General features: G+C 34.7%; 1 protein-coding gene and 1 long non-coding RNA gene across 2 annotated transcripts; one reads left to right on the top strand and one right to left on the bottom strand.

Moving 5' to 3' along the window:
* The first annotated feature begins 1,875 nt into the window (after positions 1-1,875).
* RpS16 (ribosomal protein S16) lies at positions 1,876-24,647 on the top strand. The gene is made up of 5 exons (XM_089236350.1): positions 1,876-2,061; positions 13,142-13,243; positions 13,589-13,685; positions 15,601-15,648; positions 24,412-24,647. Exons 1-5 carry the CDS (start codon positions 2,008-2,010, stop codon positions 24,555-24,557), a joined length of 447 nt encoding a protein of 148 aa, XP_089092476.1. The 5' UTR covers positions 1,876-2,007; the 3' UTR covers positions 24,558-24,647.
* LOC149083177 (uncharacterized) lies at positions 9,045-12,415 on the bottom strand. Its single transcript, XR_016193222.1, has 2 exons — positions 12,185-12,415; positions 9,045-11,533 (listed from the first exon to the last, which is right to left on the bottom strand). It is a non-coding gene; the product is annotated as an uncharacterized LOC149083177 (long non-coding RNA).
* Positions 24,648-24,650: the final 3 nt, after the last annotated feature.

Below are 24,650 nucleotides of genomic sequence, written 5' to 3'. Positions count from 1 at the left end.
GGGACAGTTTTTGAATACTCTTGGTGACTTAAAATTTTGTTTGCTTCTTGATTGCTTAACTCGTGTAAATGAGCCTTAAGTTGACCCCTGGGATTTTTAGGATGCAACCTTTGTTAGAGTGCCGCTAGATTTTATATGTTTTAGTTGAAAGTTTTATGTCTTCATTTCGTAGTCCTCTGAGGCTTGTATTTCCATTTGATTTTCACTCGTAATCCTTTTTTACACTCAAATATCCTATAGCTGGGAAAGGGCAAATTACCCCAAGTTAAAAACCGATATTGTATTACAGTCTTCACTGGCATATTAGAAATACATTATAAAAAAAAACCATATTTCTGAGAGGTAGGATGCTTGGATTTCAGAGCTGTGCTTAAAACAATCTGTATTGTGTTCTTTATTCATTGTATTAAAAAAATTGCATGTTTCATAAACTGTATAGCACTGATTCTTAACCATTGGGGCATGCACCCCCAGCCATAGCCAGAAATTTATTTCGAAGGAGACCAAGTGAAAACAGGACTGCAACTTAGAGCAGTGTTTCCTAACCGGTATGCCCCGGCACCCTAGAGTGCCGTGATATCGGCTAAGGAGTGCCGCGGGATATTATTATGGAGATGAATAAAAAATTCATATTATGGTCCACACTTTGGGTCTTTAAATAAAGTCGAATTAATTACGCTCATGCATGCCAGACTTAACGGATAAATCATAACCGTGTCAGCAATGTGTTAGGTCTGGCTGTCCATGTGCGGCCCCGTTCAGAGTATACGATCTATAAGGAACGAGAATCCGTTGGCTTTGTAGTCTAGTGTATATAGCCACTATAATAAGGTAATCCAGGGGCGTAGCCAGAAATTTCGTTCGGGGGGGGGGGACCAAAGTGACAGAACAATAGATTTGGCCATCTTTTTCCCTTTTTTCGGTCATTTCCTCACATTTCGGAATTTTCACATTTTAATTTTCACACATCAATTTTTCCTCACATTTTCACCCCCTGGCTACGCCCTTGAGGTAATCCTTATGCAGTCAGCTTAGTCTAGGGTACTCACCCGGCAAGTGAGAAGGTGTAGGTTCAATTCTCCTCTAGGCCCGTTGAATTTTTTTTCTTGGACTTCGCATCATCAAGGCCATAGTTTTCCAAACTTTTTGTTCCATCGTCCCCCTTCTTTACATCTTTTTCCTTTCCTTCTCATCGCCCCCCAACTCCAGTGAACCCGTAGGATCCTATGTTATACTCGCAGCTTCTATCGCCCCCTTGGACTATTTCATCGCCCACCAGGGGACGATATTGCCCACTTTGGGAAACACTGATCAAGGCCTATATATATATCTGTGCTCTCATTCAAAAGTTTTACACTAATGATTAATCGAATAAAACTCTATATTGATATATTTTTACGCAGTGAAGTGTGCCGCGAACTTCAAAAGGTTGGGAAACACTGACTTAGAGAAATGAAAAGTTTGGGAAACTATAAGTTAGATGATGAATTTCGCTCCTCCTCCCCTGGTCCAGCATCTGGAGAGAGGGCAGACCCGCCCGCACATCCCTAGTTGCGGCCCTGGTGCTGCCCATTAAAAAAAATTAAGAGCTGTGGAGATGGTTGATGAAATTAAGCAATTTTCAAGTTATTCGCATGTACAACAGATGGCAGCAAAAGGATATAAACTACTTTTTCTCCCCCTTCAATTTCATTTATAATTAAAACTATCCTTATAATAAACGCTTCCCTTTTCGTCAATTTTTGAAAATAGTTTTGTAAATTCTATAAAGGCATTTTTTTTATTTCTAAAATTTTTTTTCTTTAGATTTACACTAATAATTATACAGGGCTTTTGATTTGTTCAGATCTGTGGTGTTTGTAAATTTCCAACTGATCGTTTGGCAACAACTCGTAAGTAGGACTGTTCGTCAGCCATTTTGTTCACGTGTAACGTAGATCTGCGTTGCATTGCTGTGATTGCGTGAAATAAATCTTGAACTCGAAGCGATTGTGATCCGGAGAAAGAATGGAAAGTGCGCAGAAAGATCAGCTGCAGTGCGTCCAAGTGTTTGGTCGGAAGGTAAAATTATACATTCATTCGGCTTCGATTATGCCCAACATGTTCCCGCGATTATGCCGAAGTTCATTCCCTCATTTTAATTTTCATTCATTATTATTATCATCGTTTTTATAGTTAAATATTGTGTATGTCAATTGTAAAGCCTTTTATCAATTTTAGTTGTTTTTTTATTATTTTTTTTGTCAGTTTCGTTAGGGCTTTGATTACGTGTTTGCTTTTTTTAAGTGAAGCCGACCACGTGGTAAATCAGAAAATACCTAATGTTTTGTTGTCGATCTTCGTGGCTAAAGTTCTTAATTGTAAAGACGTGGAGAAAGTTCTTGTCACTTGGGGGACTGAGGAATGTTCATGCAACGATGAGTCTCATTTGAAAGGTGCTCCTTATAGCCACCCATTTTTGATGTCTTTCTCCCCACCCCTTCATGAAATTTTTATTTGCACTCGGAGACAGATTTATGGTTTTGAAGCCTACAAAAATTTTGCCGCCCTTCTCCCAAGGTGCTATAGCCCGCTTGACTCCCGCTCCTGTAACTCTAACCCATTCACATGTGCAAATATTGCATAATGTTGCATTGGGAGTTCTAGCACCTCCTTTTGACGACTTTTTTTCCTTCGTAAGGAAAGAAATTGGGAGCCGTCGTCGGTTAAAATTCTTGAAGTTGGTTTTAAACCTGCTTTTTCTATTCCCATGTGACCGGGCTTATGTCTCATTCTCTTGGTCACTCCCATACTCGGACATTCTCTGGCTCACTCTTTTGATTGTTCACATGCTTGCATATTGTTTTGGTCACTCATGTTTCCATACTTCCTAAGTCACTCTTTGCTCGCTCACTGACCTGGTTGCTTGCTCTCTAGGCAGCTTTCAGACAGCACACATAACCCCACTCTCCATGTCTTACGTTCACTGATGTTCTTGAGCACTCTTGTTTTCTCACATGCTTGCAAACTCTCTGGGTCACTCATCAACTTGGTCCGTCACTAGGCAGAGGATGATTTTGCCGCCCTTCTCTCATTCTATAAATTTTCCCAGCCACTCGTTTCTCAAATTTGCTGTCCAATGGCCTACTAAGCTTCTCTGTAAATATGCCACTGTTTGTACTCTATAACGTTGGTTCACAACCTAGGGCCATATGGTTGGTCCACTTGCAATCCAAAAGTTTAAAATTCCTATTATACAGTATATTTTTTGGTCGCATTTTGTTAATGTGGGCTTTCAGAATGGACACTAAAGCGATGTCATTTCTTGTTCCATAATATAGCAGTTAAATGCCTGGTTTCATAAAAGTATTCGCAGCATTTTATTGATAGAAATTTGCAATTCACATTCTATTCCAAAACTCCATATAACAAAATTTTCTTGTAAAATATATGTATATTTATTTCATTACGCTGGCATTCTCTGTGGTATTCTTAACATGTTGATTTTCTTGTAATGTGGGCCTTTGCCTAGTAGAGCCTTGATTTTTATAATCTGGGCTAGAGCAGCAAAGGCAAAGTAAAATTGGTTGTGACTGACCAGGAGTATACTCGTTATGCTGCCTGTTCCAACGCTTCCATACAATGAAAATGCCAATCTGTACTTGTATTGCAGTGGGGCTGGACAAGTCCCAGGCATCAGGTCAACAAAACATTGATATTGGCCAGGGTTGGGTTTTTGCCTGGACAATGGCAAAATCGGTAAAAATTATTCTTACGACATACTGAGCTTGGTTTTTTTTTTTTTTTTTTTTTTTTGGTTTTTTTTTTCAATTAAAAAGTATTGTCTTCAATATAAAAACCAGAGTTGGGTTTTTGTCAAAAGTGGAAAAACCAGGTAAAAATTCTTTTTACTCAAGATGTACCAAGCTTGGTTTTTCAATTACAAAATATTCTTTTTAACATAAAAACTTGAAAACATATGAAACATGAAATTACATTGTATAAAAAGAACTATTTTTGCCGGGGGCAGAAACTTGCCAACTGGTATTGGCACCTAAAATTTTCCTTGTGAACACTAAATTTCAGGTTGAGAGCAGCATAAAATGTTTGGAATTTATAGCAGCATATCTGCTAACTTATGAACGAGGTAAACTATGCCTTGCAATAAAAGCTAGCTCAAAAAGTATTATTTTGGATATTTTTCCCCCAGGTAGAATGTTTTTGCCTACTAAAATTTTTTCTGGCGAATTTTTTTGCGATTTGTCCAGCCTGACATTACAAGCGACTTTGAATGTCAGGAGAAATGTAAAATATTCTGCAAAAGTCAAAGAAAAGTTCGTTGAAGGGTAGAAAAAATTAATTTGGAAGGTTACAAGTTTTATATTTCCCCCATAGTTTAAGTCAATTCAAAAAATTTCCTGTTTTACCTTTCATCAGGGAACAAATGATTTTGATTGGAACCCTGAACAATAGCCAATAGCCGCAAAGGTTCCAGGAGGCTCCCAAACTTCAGAATTCCAAAAAATCTTTTATCTTATTTTTTCCCATAATTGTGAAAAATTCTTTTTTTTACATCTCTGAAATGACTGTCACGTAATCTGTCAAGTTTTAGCCATTTTCAAGCAAGAGACTATTTAAATGTCATGATAATTGAGTAATAAATATATGGCAGAGTTGCTGTATTGTTGGCAGCCAGTGTTTTCTCTAATCTAATGCTTAGTGAAAGTATATCCAGGCATGTGCAGGATTTACCACTGATGAATGTGAAAAATTGCTTTGCTGTGCACAGAAAAATCGCATCTGTAAAGTAAACAAAAAAATTAGAAGGCAATTGGAGAAGAGAATTTTTTAACATTTTTGGCAACATTTTATCACCAAACTTTTGTCATAAGTGTTAGCGTTACTTTGTGCTATTAAACCATGCATGTTGGAAAATATTATGTGAAAATTTCTCCACATAATCAGGGGTGGGAACTCTGCGCCAAAACTAATATCTTGCGCCATCCTGCTCCAATAGCGTATTTTCGCATTTTTTCTGCGCCAAATAGCGAATTTCGCTTCAGTATGCCCGGAATTTCGGAAAGGACGCCAAAAAATTTTTGTTCCTGCTAGCCACGAAACGTTTCTTTACGAGAAAGAACGTGTTTTATTCCACTATACTTAAACTATCGCCTTAGACTATCGGGCTTTGCATCGCGAAACCCCGATATTGTCCGTGATCGTTTAACTGAAGATGGTTTGCAATGCCTTTCAGCTTTAAAGTGCAAATTCGAGTGTTTCCGTTTTTAAAAAAAAGTCGTCACTGGAAGCAGCAGAAATTACTGTAGTCGATTGTCATGTGTTAAATCTCGATGTTTCGTGCAAAACATTTTTATTCCGGGAGTAAAAAGCGCATGTCCGCCGAATTACGAATGTTAGTTTAGAAACGTTGCCGAATAACGATCGTTAAATCGCCAATGTTGCCGAATAACGATCGTTAAATCGCCAATGTTGCCGAATAACGAGCGTTAAATCGCCAATATCGCCAAATAACGAGAGTTAAATAGCCAATCTCGCCAAATATCGAGTGTCAGATCGCCAATCTTGCCAGATAATGAGTGCTGAATCGCCAAACATCGAGTTGATTCTTTCAAAATTCTCTCCCATTTTGCAACAATTTCTTTCCAAGTATAAAAAAATTAAAAACTTATAAAAAATTTTTAGCTCATTTGAAGTGCCGCTGTTCAAGGCAGCAAATAGTGCCCTCAGTAAGCAAAAATCATCTTAAATAGACGGGTGCAAAACATTTTATGACAGCCGCTCTTTCAAACAAGGTGTCAAAAGCCTAAAACACCAAAAACAAAAATTAAGTTGACGAAAAGATGTTTGATAACAAAAGACAGTGCAGTTTTATTTTGAAAAGGGTTGAGGGTTAACGAAAATATTCTTGTTAATTTCACTGCTCCGAATCCCATATTTTGCTGCTCCACAACTGCTTCAAATTCTGAATTTTGCTGCTCCAAAGCTGCTCCGAAATGGACTTAGTCACTTCCCACCCCTGCATAATGTAAAGTTATGTGTCTCGGATATGTTTTTATCGACATGGTGTCTTTCTGCAATAGAAGACACGCTGGCATAATTTCCAAAAATTTAGATACAAATGTTAATTTTTTAGTTTGTTTAGTGACCTGCAATTTGGCAGACCTGATAGATGGTTTTTTTTTAATTACTACTACTACAAAATTCATAGCCTTTGCCTAATAGAGCCCTGGTTTTTTTTATAATCATGGCTAGAGCAGCAAAGGCAAAGTAACTTTGGTTGTGACTGACCAGGAGTGTATATATTATGCTATCTGTTCCAATGCTTCTATACAGTCGACTAACATTAAATAGGATTTAAGGGTAATATTTAGTATCTTCGCTGAGTTTTAATGCCTATTTTGTAATAATGAGCTCAGTCTGTCTGAAAAGCAATGCTTAATAAACTCCAGGTGCAGAGTCTCTATGACAACCAAAAAAATAGAATAAAAAGTTTGGCTTCTAAAATCTTAGTATTTGTGATTGTAAAATAAGTCTGTGGATTACGCAAAATTTTTAATTTCTTTCAATGTTTACTGATATGTGAAAGGGTCATCTCATAATACTTAAGGGAAACTTTGGACCTTTTTTTCTAGTTGATCTAGTGTTGCATGCGTTTAGAAATTTTGGAATTTCTACTGCATTTTAACCTGTTTATTCATTGATACTATCAGATATGTCAATAGTTATTTATAATGTATGATATTTTGCAAGTAAGTTTGTTGGGTTTTTTTCTTTGAAGCCTTTGCCTAGTAGAGCCCTGGTTGTGTAATCTTGGCTAGAGCAGCAAAGGCATAGTAACATTGGTTGTCACTGACCAGGATTCTATACATATGCTTCCTGTTCCAACTCTTCCATACAATTCATTGATGTATTTACTCAAATTTAATGTGAACCCTTTCCAAAATTTAATCTTATCCTAGAAAAAACTTTTTTCACACATCAAATGCATGAATAAAGCAGGGCTTGACAAATCAACATAGCTGCCTGAAATTTTCTTGTGCAGTGGCTGAATCATTGAGTCTGAGAACAACTCAAAATTTTCAGAATTTGCAGAAAGGTCCCAGAAAAGCCTTAAAAAATTATTTTGGTGGTTCGTTTTGAGAAAAGGAAATTTTGCACCTAAAACACATGACTGGTGCCTGATTTGTAATTATATATATATATTTATTTATTTATTTATTATTATATATATATATATATATATATATATAATAATTTTTTTTTTTGTTAAGCCCTTAAGTGAAGACACTTGTAACTTGGGTAGTGCTGTAATTTGTAATAACCAGGACTGGACAAATCGAAAAAAGACAGGCTGCAAGATAAATTTTACCCAAAGAAAATATCCAAATATTTCCCTAACTTTTTTTAAGCAGAAACTTGAAACTGGAATTTATAGCAGCATATCTGCAAACATTCCATGTTTGCATATATGCTGCTATAAATTCCAGTTTTAATTTTGGTTAAAAAAAAGTTAGGGAAATCGGGGAAATAGCCCATTTTAGTTCTAAAGCCTGAAAATTTCAATGACCTGCAAAATCGTCACGATTGCCGTCTGATGGAGGGAAAAAATAAATCAAGATAAGAGAAAATTTCAATAGGAAAAAAAGAATTCTCTGATAACATCGTAAATATTGAAATCATAAAATATCACAATATGACAAAAACTATAGATACTGCCGAGGAGGAACAAAGATTTCGTAAGTTCTTGTAAGAATATGTATTGCTGCAACGTTATTGTAACTACTAGTTTACTATAGTGTTTCTGGAAGCATTGTAACTACGCATCATAGAAAGCAGTGGATAACGCTCAGTTGCGATAATTTCATAAGTTAATTTCAGTAACATCAGATGATGCATGTGTATATTTTGAGTTCCGCATAATTATTTTTCATTTGAAAACAATGAGTAATAAAAGAACTTTAATATAAAATGGGCCGATAAAAATTTGAATCCTTAATGGGCTGATTTGGATTTAAGCAGTCAAAAATTACTCGTGCAAAGTGCTGTGTCGGCTTTGCAGTAAAACTTTCAATTTGAGCAATATGGGTCAAGCCAATACCTTCTAGAGCAGAAGGCCTGACCCCGAGATTCGTGACGTCATCGAATTCCGTCCTAGAATCGTCTTCCCTGTAAGATCGTTTTCCAGCAGCACCACACACTGTAGCGCCGTTATATATATTTTTTTTTTTTGACCCACCCCGCTGTAATAGATATTTTTTTCTTATAAAAAAAAGGTTGAATTACCTAAGAATTTAGCACTCGAATGGACGAGTTTATACTTATAATTCAACATTATTTTCAAGTATCAATTAGAGCCAGAGTTTTTACGAAAACTTGACAATATTTGAATTACCATTTGACATCAAAATTTCCCCAAGAGAATTTTTCGGAATTTCATTTCTGTTGATTTTAACCAAAAAAATATCCATTGAATACCAAAATTCAAGTATATGTAAAATATCCTTTATTTTTCATTAAGATAGACATATGCAATATTCACTATATATTTTGTCATTTAAAAAATATATACAGTATATACAAACTTTTCACGTAATGTGTATTTTATTGAAAGGAAGAAAAAAGAACGAATGAACAAATATGCTTTGCTCCTTCCAGAAAATTTCAATGAAAACTATGGATTAGATATAGATTGTATGATTCTCATTCGTACACAAATTCATAACATTCAAGTAGTAAAAATCCATTTCAAAAATAGTTTTTTTCTTCAATATATGTCACCAGTTTCTTCTTTGCATAAAATTGTTTTATTATTTATAACTTCTCTTAAACATTCATTTTTATTCGAAGATTCTTTAGAAATAAGCCAGAAAAAAAACAAACCAAGAATACGTAGATTAATTTTGAGGTTTGTTATGAAGCAAAGTGTGATCTATGTTCAAGATTATAAATATCATCAGGTTCATATTTTATTTAGGCTGGGGAGAAAAAATTCTATCCAATGTTTTTCACTACACACATGGAATTACACAAGAAATAAAACTTGCTAGAATTGAAAAACAATCTTTAATTGAACATTTGCATTAAACATGAATTCAACATCATTTTTCAGTTTCTCAGTCACAACGTCATTATATAGAACATAACTAACAACTACAGGAGTTGACACGACAAACCCCTTTAACCAAATTTCGTATGATTATGAAACTTCCATCTTCACACATAACACATAACCATCACACATAAACACATTTCTTTTTCAGTACTTAAATGCTCAGAGTGGAAAGAGTATCTAAGTTTTTTCATGAAAGCATGTGAGCAATATATATATATTCAGAACTTGATGGCAATTTTCTGTGAACGACTAAAATCATAACCACCATCATTTATGTATAACTTTTTTTTAAAAAAAAAAGGGAGGTGTAAAATGTACCAGTAATGAGACACTTATTTCAAAGATTTAAAAATAAAAAATGAATTTAAAGGTGAATTTGAAATTTTGAGCTGATAATGATGGATAAATGTTTGACTGATATTGAAAAGTAATTGAGTAAATATTATTTCAAGTTTCGGAGCTAATTAATTAAATGTTAAGTGGCCCATTACTTATACATTTACCGAACTTGATCAAAACAATCAAGTTTCCTCTTTGCACATTTTTCATTCCTAATTTTCCCTTTTTTCTTTGTCACCAAATCATTTTTATTCATACACAGATTTTTGAGTAAAATATTAGATGAAATCCATAAAAAATTTTTGAGCAATATCAGCATCCCTGTGACAACTACAACATTCATATACATTTCCTAAAATTTCAAACTCTTCCAAGGTGGTAAAAGCTGTGTTTACAAGAACTTCTCTATGTTTACTCTGATTATTATATATCATTTATTACTATATATGATATGATTATTACTATGATTATCTGATTACTGTGATTACTTTGATAAATTCAGCAGTATCAGTAAAATGAGGGATATTTCTGTCTGGGCCCAATATATTTAAAGCCTCGCAAACAAACTAATTGAAGACTGAGTACAAGTTTGATGTTTGTCTCTCTAAATTAAAAGGTCTGAGATTTTCATGTTAGCCCTCTTGCATATGAGACAACATTTGCAGAGTCTGTCATACAGTTGTTTCACTGATGCAAAAGATGCTGTACAAAAATTGTCAACTGAAACATCAAAGTTCAGGTAAAAATAGCACTTGCCATCATTTCTTTGATTCAACCAGTTATTTCTGATATTTTTTAACAAATACACACTATAACAAAAAATAGTGGTCTCGATGGACACCGAGGCTGGGGATACATATATAAATTCTTATGTGGCTTTGTGAACAAGCTCATTGCTTTTCTATTGATAGCATTGTTATCAGTGACAACACCAATAACTGTGAAACCAATATTTTCTAAACCTAAAATAACTTAAGATAACATTACGTAACAATACGTGATTTATCTTGAACACAGGTAAAATATGCACAACTTCTTTAAAAGGGGACATTAGGCTGGAAACTATAAACACAAAAGCACTCTTCGCAGCTTCTTCTGTGTTGAAGGCCATGCCAACAACAGAACCTCCCTTATAATCAAAATAAGGTTTTATGTAAATTTCGTCAACAAGAAAAATAACTTTATCTGCATCAGAAATATATTTTGCTCTGACTTTTATGTACATCAAGAAATTTTGACTCACCTCCTCGGTTGGTGAAACTGGTAGTCGCTGACTAATTTTCCTCAAAGTTGATGGATGAGGCAGTATTATTTTATTGCTAGATCTTATAAATTTGTACACTTGTGGCGAAATTGAATGTAACAGAGTAGCAAATATATGATGTCATTAGAGTATTTAAAGTTGTTTTTTGCACAACGACTAATCTTAATTTGTTCCTCTATAAAATTTATCAGTAATTCATTTTCACCAGTCTTCAAAGAAGACAGAGCATCATTGAAGAAATCTATTTTAGAGGAATTTTTTCCTCACACATAGGATTCATACTTTTAAGTGTGTCTAATATATCAATTAAGTCATTGAAATTTGTGAACTTATATGGGAGGGTAAATTTTGTAATTCTTTTCAATGCAATACTTTTTAGATAAACAGAAACATTAAGATTACTTACAACCACTGAATGCGAAATCTGTGGGTATGGTTGTATATCCAAATGATAAACACAAAATTTTTCACTGATTCGACACTTCATAAAAATTGTCAAGACCAAATGTTTCAACACATCACTGTAGATCTTCCATACTGCTGATTTGTCTCTGCTGAGAAAATGTTGCTGCATCAGTCACACTTTCCTCAAGGGCCGTTTTTAAGCGTTCATTCTTTCAGTGTTTTTTGTAGTTTGGAGATAACCTTCGTTTAATAGGAAGTGTCATAGAAGTTGATGGATATCCTTCGAAGAGTCACGGCACAGCGTTCTTTCTTCTCTTAATTATCAACGGAGCTGTTAAAGTATTACCACTGTTTCTGTCAAAAGCTGAAGATTCTGTTAACAAATCCATGGCCAGAAAATGCAGTTCACATACCTAGACATAAAATAAGCATAATCAGACTGATGGCTATTGGTAATAACATGAAATTAATTTAGTCTCTGACCATTACTTGTTCTCCATAAGAGATGGGACAAATAATCTGCTGCTAAATTATATATAATATACTATTATTATAACTAGTTAAATACTAGTTCATAAATTATATGGTGCATTACTAGTTAGGAGTAAATAATGATTTACATTTCCTTGATTGGATATGAAATTGTAATTAATTAAAAACAAAAATCATTTGGTAATATTAATGTACTATGATGTATCATTGTCAAATTTTGTCAGTATCATGGCAATATCTCCCAATTACCAGTTTTACAATATCTATTGAAATAAAAAAATTCCATACTTAAAATTCAATATTTAAAATTACCAATAATTTCATTTCTTAATTAAAAACACTAATTTCATTTACAATTGTGATGAATTTTAAGGAAATTAATATTCGGCCACGAAATATTTGCTATCTGGCCAAAACATTATCTGAATATTTGGTACTCGGTTATTCCGCCGAATCACTATTTGTCCCATCTCTTCTTAATATCGGAGTTGATTTTTTTGCATTCCGTTGTTTTTTTCTTTAATTTTTCTTAAAGAATAAAACAATATAATGTTCACGAAATGAGCACTTACACTACTGCGATCATTCGGTACGAAGTCCTTTCTTTGGATGGAATTCAACCACTTCTTCTTCAGATCTTCACATTTCGGAAAATAAAATACAGATACTTTTGGGTCAGACATATTTCTATAAAAAAATATCTAATCGACGACCACGTGCCTTCGTTAATGGCGATTTCTTGGGAGAAGCAGAGCGTGGATCGGGGGAGAATGCCGAGAAGAAGAAATTCTCTTTCTCGTTTAAGCCGGTGTGTGGTGACGTCACAGCATCGAAAATATCTCGGGCGAAGGCCTTCTCTCTAGAAGGTATTGGTCAAGCATGAGCTTGGCCATTCACTGCATCATTGCAGTGAAATCATTTGGGAGCGAGCTATCTGTAGAAATCACCCCTGAGATGGTAAAGAGTGAAATCATCACCAAGCCCTTGGAATAAAAAAAAAAGGTGTAAAAAGAAAAAACAGTTGCGCTTGACAGAAAAAAGAGCACTTCATCAAATGTAGATTCAAAACAAGGAAATAGAGGAGCAGATTGCTGAATTAAAGAAAAAACTTTTTAGAGTTTTCCCTTGCTATTGTCAAGAAAACACAACCAAATTTTTTTTGACTAACACAATTTTACAACTGACGTTTTAGGAACTCGTATAAAGACTTCATAAAAATAGGCAGTTTGTCTAAAATTTGATGGTTCCGTTTTTAGAGCAGAAAGGAAAATGATCAGCAAAAAAAAGAAATACGCATTTCTTTTATTGTCCCATTTTCCCATGAAATAATGTATTTAAAAAGCGTAAATGTAATTAGTGTAATTATAATGACAAAGATACAGAAAATGCCGCTATTTTTGAGCTTCCAAAATATGTCTTGGTTAAGAATTTGTGCCTCTTGGTTTGTATTTACTTTTTCATAATTTTTATTTATACACATTTTGTCTGGATTATTTCATTTGAGACCATTTATTCCATTTGCGTTGTAGAAAACTGCGACAGCTGTTGCATATTGCAAGAATGGACATGGTCTGATCAAAGTGAATGGTAGGCCTCTGGAGCTGTTGGAGCCCCAAGTTCTGAAATACAAGGTATGTATGATCCACGTGTTACTCTATCAGCTTCCATTCATTCATACAATGAAATGCTCGTGCAAATATTATTAAGATGTTAGAGGTTATATCAACCCCCAGTTTTAACAATGATCCTGAGCTTCTCACACAGTTAAAAATAGATTGTGGAAAACTTTGTTATGATGTGATAAAAATATTTAATCAATTTCGGAATCTGATTGGTGTTTTTTTTTTTTTTCATTCAATATCAGTGGCTACATCCCATACTTTACAAAATGGAGCTTGTTCAATGAATAGAGTTATTTACCTTTCTCTCATTTTTACCTTTTTTTTTTTTTTTTTTTTTTTTTTTTTCTCGCCTAGCTTCTGGAGCCAATACTTGTCCTCGGAAAAGACAGATTTGCTTCTGTTGACATCCGTGTGCGTGTAAAAGGTGGTGGTCATGTTGCTCAGATATATGGTGAGAATTTTAATTTATTTAAAAAGAAACATTTTGTCTTAGTCATTGTTTTGTTCGAGAATTTTATTTCTGTAAATTACCGCATACACAGTTTAGTCAAGAAATGTAACGAGTTTTTTTCTTATCGGAAAAAAGGTTATAGGTAAATAATTTCCAAAGTAGAGTAAATCAGCAAAAATATAAGCACTCCAGTAAAAATTTAATGTAGAAGGTGGATACTGTCAACCACCCAATAATTACTCGCGTGATTCCTTATGAAAAACTAATAGGGAAAAGTGTTATCCATTTTAGGATCAGACTAATATTATGGGAGTTGTAACATTTTGAAATTTTGTGATGTATCAGTTTTGCAACTGTCAGTTACACTTCAAACACTCAACGAAAAATAAAATTTTCCACAAGCAGACAGTTTCCACTAATTGAAAATGAACTGAAATACGGTAGCCCAGTGTTTCCCAAAGTGGATGATATAACCCGTGATGGAATGGTCTGGGGGGGGGGGTGATAGAAATTACGGGATAGAAGCTACATAGGATCCTATGGGTTCACTTTAGTTGGGAGGGAGCTATTATAGAGGACAAAAATTCTGAAGAAGCTGGAGCGATGAAAAAAAAAAGGTTTGGGGAAACCATGCAGTCGACTATCGATAATCTGACCGTGCGCTATTCTGGCCCATTCAGTAATCCTGTATTTTTAAAAGCAGGTTTTCTTCTAGATGGAAGAGGGAAATATGTTGCTACATGTGCCTGTCTATAGAAGTTTATTTTATTTAAACTGGCTTTTATTAAATTAACTTTTTTTTTTATTTAATTTTATTTAAATTAACTTCCACTAATTCAGCAATCTGGGGGTCCAATATATGCCACATTAGCGAGATTCTGCTGTATTAGATCCTGTTCGATTATTTTCTTTCGCGATTGGCACTTTCCCTATTTGTGTAATGTTAACCTTGTTATGTGTTACTTTCACCCCACTACATTGGCAAATTTATCACCAGATATGTAAAGTGTTTGCCAAACGAGATCTATTTGCAGGATTGTGTTCCCAAAATCAATACTGTTTTGCCAAAATGTAATTTGTTCTCTTTCACTATCAAGTCAAATTTTTTAAGTACAAGGGAGAAAGAACTGGTTTGCACAGCTTTATCTTTCTTAATTAATTCCAAGGTTAAAGCATTGCTATCACCTTTAGAACGCCAAGTTGTATATCTGGTGCACGTTCAGTAAATTTGGTGGGATTTGAAAATGAAGCATCAATTTTTAATGTGTTATGACTCCATAATTATTGTTTGAATCAAAAAACTGAAAACACTTTTCCATATTAGTTTTTCACAAGGAATTGTGTGTGTAATTATTGGGCAGTCAATAGTATCCACCCTGTACAGCAAGACTACTGTATTGAGCTTTTAATGGTAATATTGTTAGTAATCAACCTGCTGTACTTTTTTTTTCTTTTTTAAAAAATCCAAATTGGTTGTCTTTTTGCATTTTAAAAATTATGTATCAATTCTTGACAAATTTTAAAACACACCGGTAAAATTTCACTGGTGCAAACAGTTGTTTTCCCAGACAAAATCTTGCCGTGCTGGCAGGCATTCCGACATAATTTCTGATAATTTTGTGCTGTTCTTCAGACTTCAATTCACTTATTATACATTTTTTAAAAATTAGGTGCCAATGCAACTTTGTCACCATATTGCTTTGCATTTTTCAATCCCTGCAGTGTATATATATAATCTTTTTGCTGGTCTTGAATTCCTCTGTGTGTTATTTGAATACCCTTTAGCATCTAATTGTATTATTCAAAAACATTGCAAATGTGTAAAGTACGTGTTGACCAAAGGAACACTGAAGATTATCATTTGTTGAATTGTATTTGTATGAAAAAATACTGATTGTGGATTTTTTTCCACCAGCTATCAGGCAGGCTATCTCAAAAGCTCTTGTCGCCTACTATCAGAAGTGTGAGTATTTTAATTTTTTTCAATGGATGTATAAAATCACTTCTCCTTTTTGTGTGTGTCAAAATCACAATTGCAGACCAGCCAACTCTGAATTTAGGCGGGAGACTGGATGTGTTAAAAAAATTCTACATTTTGACAAAAAATTAGATTTGGAATGAAATTAGGTTTTCTGAGAGGTTTTTTTTTTCACGATATCATGACGTCAGACTACCGTTGCTGTTGGGAGAAATGGCCATGGAAGGTAGCCATGGTTATGTCCGTTAGCTTTGGCAGCCGTGAAAAAGTCTTGGTTGCTTCATTTAATCAACTGGCGAAGGCGTGACTTTATTTACAGGGTTTATCTGCAATCATTTATCAGGGGATGACCTGGGTTGCTAAAATCCCTGTATAATCACCATTGTATTCTAACAGTCATCACTCAAAATTATAATTGACACTTGGTGTGTAGGTGAAACAACAGTTTGCATAACAGAGCAGTTAGGCACATAGGCCTATTCTAAGTTTCATTATTCTGATGATACCCAACATTCAATTGTCTTCTGTATTTTTAGAGCATGCAGAGTCATAAACAGTATTTACAATGCTCAGCAAAGAGCTAAAAATGAAAGGGCTTCATTTGTCAAAATGATGATGCTGGTATTGGAACAGCAGGGACAGCACATCAAAACCATCCATTTCACCTTGACTTAATTACTAGGGCTGGGAATCTTAAAATTTTTAACTGGTTAATCTCAAGAATCTTTATTAGATAAATCAAATATTTTTAAATGAAATTTATTCATAGCAAACAGTCAGGGTGGGTTTTACCAAGACATCGTAAAAACTGGGTATTTGCTGGTAAAAACCTTGCACACACAATTAGCATCTTACTGTGCATATTAATTATAAATACTAAGTTTTTTGTTCACTAATCAATGATTGTTTAAATAACTGTCATAAAAGAATCCAAGTAAACTTAAGCCTTAATCAAACAAGAAAAGTAAAAATCACATAGAAACTGTTGTAAAACGGCCAATGTTCGAGTCTTCATTAGCAGCACTTTGAATTAAGGGAACAGTTATTTTTTGGATATTATGCTGAGGTGAACTCAGAAAGAAAGGTCATCACGTCATCGTGACGTCAATGACTGCCGTCGTCGTTAGGAAAACACCTATAGGGGACAGCCGTGGTCATTCCCATCGAGCAGCCGTAAAAAGTCTTGGTGACCGCATTTAAGCAACTGGCAAAGACGTGCCTTTGTTTATGCATTGTTTATCAGCAATCATTTTCAGGGGCATGACCTTGGGTGCCCAAATTCCCGTATAATCGTTATTGGGTTCCATTAATAGCTGTGTGGTAAACACAAGTTTTTTCGTCAGCAGCTTTGTATTTCGAAGTTTTTAATCATTTCCTCCGATTAAATATGTCTTCAAAAAGAAAATATAAAACTTTAAGCTATATAAGGCTTTTAAGAGTTCATATACTCTTAAGGGGATTATCAATCACTTATAGCATCCACAGGGGTGCAAGTGCCCCTCATCCATTTCAGAGCAGAAATTTTGAAAATGGAGCAGAACTAAACACGAACTATATCTGCAATATAAGGAGTAATTTTTCTATGAAATTCGAAAAGTTTTGCCAAAAATGGTTGGAACAAATAATTCTAAATAAATTTCATTCACAAATTAAAATCCATTTAAATTTTTTTTGAATTATCTTATCTGTCATTAATAAAACGTGTATTACTGAAATGACGAATACAAATTATTACTGTTTTCAAATTAAGCAACATGCATACTGAAAACCTAGGCAGCAAGAATTTCTGCTGCTTGAACACCAAAATCCAGGGCTCGGCACGGGTCACTTTTTTCACTAAAAGTCACTTTTTTAGAAACTGGTCACTTTTATTACGTATTTTCAGGCCCAGGTCACTTTTTCCACTTTTTTTAGCAAAAAAACCTCGGTCTCGCTCGCTCTTCTGCTGTCAGTGTCTTTCTTTTCTTCAAGGAGGAACTTTACCGGTTCAAGGTCGCTAATTTTCTCCCTCCCTTCATTGAACTACGATCGTTAGCTCCCTTCCCGTAGAACCCCTATACATGAAGGCGTGGCATCTTCCCGGGAGCATACCGTGTGACGTCAGCATAACTTGATTTCAAGGCGCTTGGAATGAAAGCTCCTTGGTTAAAAAGTCATTTTATGGAAAAGCCGGTCGGAATAAAATAGCGTAAAAAGCTTATTTATAACAAATAATTCCCCCCCCCCCCCCCTACTACCATTCTTTCTTATTTCCCCACGCGTGCTCACTCGTTCTTTCATTTTCATCTTATTTTAAAATTTATCCTTTATTTTATTTGTTTTAAAAAGTTTTAGTCCTAAGGGCCGAATTCCTTTCTTGGAGCATCGAGCAAGTTACATTTGTTGTTTGTTCTATCGCTACTTTTGTTCATTTTTTTAAATATTTGAAATGACGATTTAAGAGAGCCCGTGAAGAAACTAACTTACGCACAGCGGGAGAATACTAAAGCGCGCATATTAAAGATGCGTACTATTAATACGTATTAAGTGTATTATTAATACGCTTTGAAGAATACTCTGTAGGTGGCCAAGGTTAAAGAAGCTCGCAATTATTTTGAATTTACTTATAATAAAAAAAATCATCCGACTGAAAATCGCGATCTATCTAGAAATAAAATTCGTACTATTTTTCTAACTGGATTTAAATCTCAGCAAGAAACCGTAGCTCCAGGTATGATCGAAAGGAGAACTGTGTATGAAAAGATCACAATTCTACAATTCAACGTTTAGTTTAACACAAGGGTTTCCAAATCAGATGAAAATTTGTCATCAGGCTGATAAAAACTCAGTTAACGTGCATGCGAGCCGTTAATAGAGGCGGATTTAACGTTGGGCACACCGAGCACGCCTCTGACCCCTACTTTACTTTTTTTTTCTTCCTAATTTAAGGGGCCTGATATTAATTTTTTTTTTATGTCCGGGGCCGACAACAACTGACCTTTATCCGCTTCTGGCCGTAACTTAATTTAGAGCATCTTCACGATACTGATTGTTGACTTAATATCGGTGTTGCGTAAAAAAATCCCCTTTTTAGACCTCGGAAGTTATTAAAACGTTTTTGTCTGGAGTCGCTGTTATGACCGCAATAGGAGTGGGCGGGGTCTGATTCCACGGGTGTTAAACGAGGATGAGTGCCGAATTTACTCTTTTTCCGTTAAAAAACATAGATACCGGCCCCGGGCGATGGTAAATTTTCGTTCGTACTTGCGGTCCGGGTTGCTACATACCGTGATCAGATCCAAAACTGGGGGGGGGGGCAATGCCTCGAACGGCATTTTTGATGGAATGGTATATTAAAGGCAATAAATTTCTTTGCAAAATTATCGAATTTCACAGTCAAGGGGCAGTAAAATTACGTTTCCCCTCCAGAAAAAAATATTGTATTACGGCCATGGTAAATCGGGTGCCCCGGGTGGGGGGGGGCGAATTCACTGTTTTTGTTCGTTTAAAATTACGGGAGGAGTGAGAGCTAACGTGGCGACTTTTTTTCGCTCTAAAATAGGTAACCCTTACAGCAGCATCCATAAACTCTGTATCAACCGCATTTAGGGGCGTCGGAAGTGTTTTGAACCTGTGGGTGCCGGTCTTGAGATTCATGTAGGAAATTTCGATTTTTGAATCAATTCTATGGGTGCTACAAACAACCGCATTTATAAACCCCGTATGTCGTTGATTCGATTTTTGTGTTCATTTTATCCTAATTTTCCGTATTTCCCGATATATTTCTATCGATTTTCGCATATTAGGTTGATTCATATTATGAATTATATATATTTTTTGTAATTTTATGTGCCCTTTGTCAGCCATCTTGAATTGACCGCCGCAAAACGGCGATTGATTGGCGCGGAAAAAAGTCGCCACGTTGGTGCTTACAAGGTTCATGAGAAATTTACTGGGGAAGGCCGCTGTCTTTTTCTGTTAAAAATTACGGGGGCAGGGGCCAAAATTATACTGTTTCTGGGTAAAGGAGTAAATGTTTTTTTTGCAGGGGTGTATGTTGTGTGTAAAAAAAAGAAAAAAATATATTTACAAATTTTTCTCTCAAAAACCAAACAATTTCAAAACTGTTTGAGTTTGATTTATTTCACACTACCATAAAAAAAAACAATTTCAATGAGTTCCATTGAAATACAAAGTTTAGTAAAAACTAAATTCAATTTCAATTCATTCAATTTGGTAATAATCAAAATTCAATGTCCATTTGTTCTCTGTCTAAAATTATTTTAGTCACTATTTGGTCACTTTTAAACATTTTGGTCACTTTTTTAAACATTTTGGTCACTATTTTCACTAGTTTTGAGGCCATGATCCGTGCTGAGCCCTGAAAATCTTATTCCTCCTGATATAGCAGAAAAAGTGCATGCAGAATATAATAAGAGTTTCCGTGGAAAAAAAAAATTGGCTTCTCACAGAATTTAAAGGAATTATTAAATTTAAAAGCAAAATGCAAAAAATGAGAAAAATATAAATACCTTATTTGCTTAAACAATTTCTCAACATAATAGCATGTTAATAGATTACAAATCACGATTCGCTTTCAGAAGTACAGCATCTCAATGACTATTTTTTTCCAATTTTCTATGTCCTTGAACATAAGATTTTGTGTCTTATTCCATTAAACATTAAAGCATTGCATGGACAGATTTTTCAATGTTCGAACAGACTTTTATTTATTTGTTAACAATGAACTCTTTTTCACTGTCTTGTGTTACCATGTGCTGAAGACAAAAAAAGTCCAAGTCCCTGCGCATTTGTGAATTCATATTTGTGGTTCACTGAGGTACAGCTAATGCACTGCACTGTAGTGTGTCAAATACCCGTAATTTACGAGAAAGAAGCATGAAAGTTTTGTTCATGGGACGCATTCTTTCCAAGACAAGGGAAAATATACGGAGGGGGAAACTTTAATTTGTTCCCACCATCTACTGCAATCACGTTATCTCCTGACTTTGGAAAGTAGTTCTACTACCTTGAAGTGCCAAGTCCTGTACTATTATTGGTATATCCCGCGTGCTATCAAAGTCCCCGAATGAATATGCTGAATTTAAATTTCAGAGTTTTCCCTCCTGCGGATTATATACTGAAAATAACAGTAAAAAAAAAAAAAAAAAATTGCGGCTGCCGGCCTACGTTCAAAGACAGCATATCTATGGCGAAAATTTGCTTTGTTCCCCACAAGATTGCACCCACACATCTTTGCGAAGAATCGAAAAGGGGATTAATTTACTCGTTGAAATTACCAAATTTTTTCGAAGATCATTAGAAAAAACGGGATCTGTAAAAACTCCAGCTAAAATATCCATTGTTTTGTCATATAGCCACTATGGTATCATGTGGTTATCATCTGCGGCTGCCGATCGTGACAATTTCAAATTGCGAAAATCCGGATTTGGCAAACTGATAACAGTTCAAGGGAAAAAAATCTCTCCCCGTGCAGATCCTATTTTTGTTGCTACTAACCGCGGTTCTTTTTTTACAAAGCTTTTTTTTTCCGCCCTTTCAACTCTATTTGGCACCGCTCCTAGAGCGGCACCCAATATGGCCGCACGGTCCGTGCAGTGGTTGGGAAGGGGCATGCTCTTAACAATAGTCAAAGGAAGGAGTTTGTACTAAGAGTCTGTGTGTGTTCACATTTTATATATATATATAAAACTTCTGTGGATACCTATTATATATAAATGTCCTACCTTTCCAAAACATGTTGAAAAGAATAAAATGTTTGCACCCTTTCATTGTTTTTAGCACTCCCTCTCATATATTGCTGATATGGTATATTACTCCCCCATGTATTGCTGGGATGTTGCTTAACATAGTATCAATTATGTGTGATGAATGGGTTGCACTGCAATTCAAAGAATTACAAGAAGTGAAATCAATTCAAAGAATAGATAGATATTGGGCAGACATATTCAAACTTTGGGATGCTTTCAAGGTTTCAATTTTGCCAGTTTTGGTGAAGGCTTTTTTTTATCTTTAGCACATGGTAATGCAGACAGTGAAAGAGTTCGGTGTTAACAAAAGTCTGTTTGCACAGTAAAAAATTTCTCCATTCAATGCTTTAATGGAATAAGACGCACAAAATCTTATGTTCAAAGGCATGAAAAATTTGAAGGAAAAAAATTTTTATTAAGATGCTGAACTTCTGAAAGCGACTTGTGATTCATATAGAAAATGGGCAGGTATACTGTAACAGGCTTCAGGCTGAAAAAACAGCAAGAAAGAAAACATTTTTAATCTATTAACATGCTATTATGTATGTTGAGAAATTGTTTAAGAAACAGGTATTTATATTCTCGTTTTTTGCATTCCTCTTTTAAATTAAATCATTTCTTTAAATTTTCTGAAAAGTTAACTTTTTTCACGGAAGCCCTTATATTCTGCATGCACTTTTTTTTTTTTTTTTTTTTTTGTTATATCAAGATGAATAAGATTTTGGTGTTCAAGCAGTAGTTGAGGTTTTCAGTATGCATGGTGTTTAATTTGAAAAAAGTTTCAATTTTTATTCGTCATTTCAGTAATGAATGTTTTAGTAGTGACTCACATACTTCAGAAAAAATTTAAATGAACTTTAATTTGTGAAAGAAATTTATTTAAATTATTTGTTCCAACCATTATTGGCAAAACTTTTGACATTTCACAGAAAAATTGCTCCTTATATTGCAGATATAGTTAGTTTTTAGTTCTGCTCTGAAATGGATGGAGAGCGCTTGCATCCCTGGTATTGCTATATCGAGGTTTCACTGCATATATTACTTTTAGTATTGAGATAGAGAGGCTATTGCCCACTATTTCTATATTATAAAAACCATTATTGATTAATACAGGTATCGATTTATTTATTTTTTTTACAAACAAATTTAAATTATAAATGATAAATACTTTTTTGGAAGGGGGGTGGTTTATAAGTATCCCGTTTTTGCTAAAAGACACTGTCATGAAGTCAGAAAAATTTGTGTTGTCCATAGACTTCAATTGAAAAATTAAATAACTTTAGATGCCAATGCCAATTTTGTAGTTGCCCCCAAAGCAGAATATGCTGAAGTCTGTGACGTACGTCACAGATTGATGTTCAATCAGTGCTGTTGCAGAACAATCGGGAAGAATTTTAAGAAAAATGTAGAAAACACTATTATGGGAACTACAGAACATTTCCAGTCAGTTGAGGGCTAGTTCCAGAACAATGCGAAACATTCAGCTTTCTGTCTAGTTGCTATGGTGACCTGGCACCTAGGGTCAAGCCTCGCTTTATGGCAAGAAAATTTATAACAAGAGATCAAATGAGCATATTATAACTAAGTATGCACGCTACTTAAAATATGATGATTTTAGTGTTTTGTGTTCACACAACACTATCAAAATTATGAATTTTTTCAGGAAAAATAGAAAAAAGTAGATAAATCACTTTTTCTGCAATTATTTAAAAAATCTCTGAAAGTGGTAAAAACCATAGGTTTTCCTTCTGAGCAGTAAAAACCACAGGGAAAAACATTTTTACTTGGACAGTGAAAACCATCAACGGTAAATACCGTCCCAACCCTGAACGTAGTGGTGGTAACTATTTAATATTAATTGATGCTAAAAAAATGTATTCTATTGCATGCACATTTATCCACTGAATGAATGTAAACAAAAATATAATAAAGGTTCTCCCTCCCCTCCCCCTCCCCTTACACAAAAAACATGAATGTGCAAATTTTTAGAACTTGAACAATGACTTTAACATGTGATCGGGTCAATTAATTGGGCCAGTCCCATTATTTGCATCAGACTGTGTAATTTACACATTTTGCACTGTGCTTTTAGAAGTGGTCTTGAAGGAGCCTCGTTCTTATGAAACGTACATGTCTTCATAATTTGTTGCGCATTGTCTAAGAGAGTTGATAGACTGCACTTTGAAAGACTCCAAGAAAAGAATATAATATACGGTATACTGTGAGGAGAGACAGAAAATAATTATCTGTGGTTGCTGGTTCACTGTTTTGGCCAAAAATGCACCAATGGCAGATATTCGCCTAACAAGCATAAAATGCACACAAAAATTAACTGCATATTATGTTTATCAGCATATATGGAAAGCTCTAATGATGATTAAAATAAGTCTGCTGACAGCAGTTTATACCATCTTTACGTGAAATTCCTTGTCTGGTATGCAGCAAAATGAATCGGTCCTGTTTTGGTATATTTAATATACCATTACGAACTTGATATATTAAGAAGTATCTGAATACATTGTTTCTATACTATCACGTCCCTCATTCTTTTATTGAATTGAATAAAAATTGTTGCAATGCAGTTATACAGCTGCCAAGTGTCCTGGGTTTTCGGTTGCTTGCAAAATAGTTTTTCCCAGGGAGAAATCTCTACCATTTCACTTATATGGAATTTGGATCTGCAAAAACCTCCAATTCCTTTCTCCAAAGTTGGCAGCTATATGGTTTAGCCAAGAACATGAGATTGAGATTAAACATGAAGTTCTGTTGGTCATATTTCAGTACAGAAGACAATTTTGTCCTTTCTTGCCATCTGTTGCCTATTTCACTTAATATTTTCAAACTATTATTAATGAAATGTGATTTAGTCTGGTTTTCAGAAAAGACTGTTTAGTTCACATTTTTTTAAAAATATGTTCATACATCATTTGTGTTAAAATAGCTAAATTTATTTATGTGATGCTTTATTATAGAATTAAATGTATTTTTTGATTTTCAGATGTTGACGAATCATCTAAGAAAGAGATAAAGGATATCCTTATACAATACGACAGATCGTTGCTTGTTGCAGATCCTCGTCGCTGCGAACCCAAGAAGTTTGGTGGCCCAGGTGCTCGCGCGCGGTACCAAAAGTCTTATCGTTAAGAACTGTATTAAAGCTTTTCATACAGGTTTAAATTTGCCTTGTGTGTACTTTGAGTTATTCGGTTATTAAAAGAACATATTCACACACTATAC

The sequence above is a fragment of the Pholcus phalangioides genome, unplaced genomic scaffold (genome assembly GCF_987345545.1).
Source record: "Pholcus phalangioides strain wild (caught in Gottingen) unplaced genomic scaffold, Ppha-v1.0 ptg000009l_1, whole genome shotgun sequence".
NCBI lineage: Eukaryota > Metazoa > Arthropoda > Arachnida > Araneae > Pholcidae > Pholcus > Pholcus phalangioides.
This window is presented reverse-complemented; position numbering and strand designations above follow the sequence as displayed.

Bases quoted from the DNA above. Each gene is read 5' to 3' on its own strand.
- RpS16 (XM_089236350.1), top strand. From the start codon at position 2,008: ATGGAAAGTGCGCAGAAAGATCAGCTGCAGTGCGTCCAAGTGTTTGGT. The intron at 13,244-13,588 runs GTATGTATGATC...TTTCTCGCCTAG, and splicing joins CCCAAGTTCTGAAATACAAG to CTTCTGGAGCCAATACTTGT. The intron at 13,686-15,600 runs GTGAGAATTTTA...TTTTTCCACCAG, and splicing joins TCATGTTGCTCAGATATATG to CTATCAGGCAGGCTATCTCA.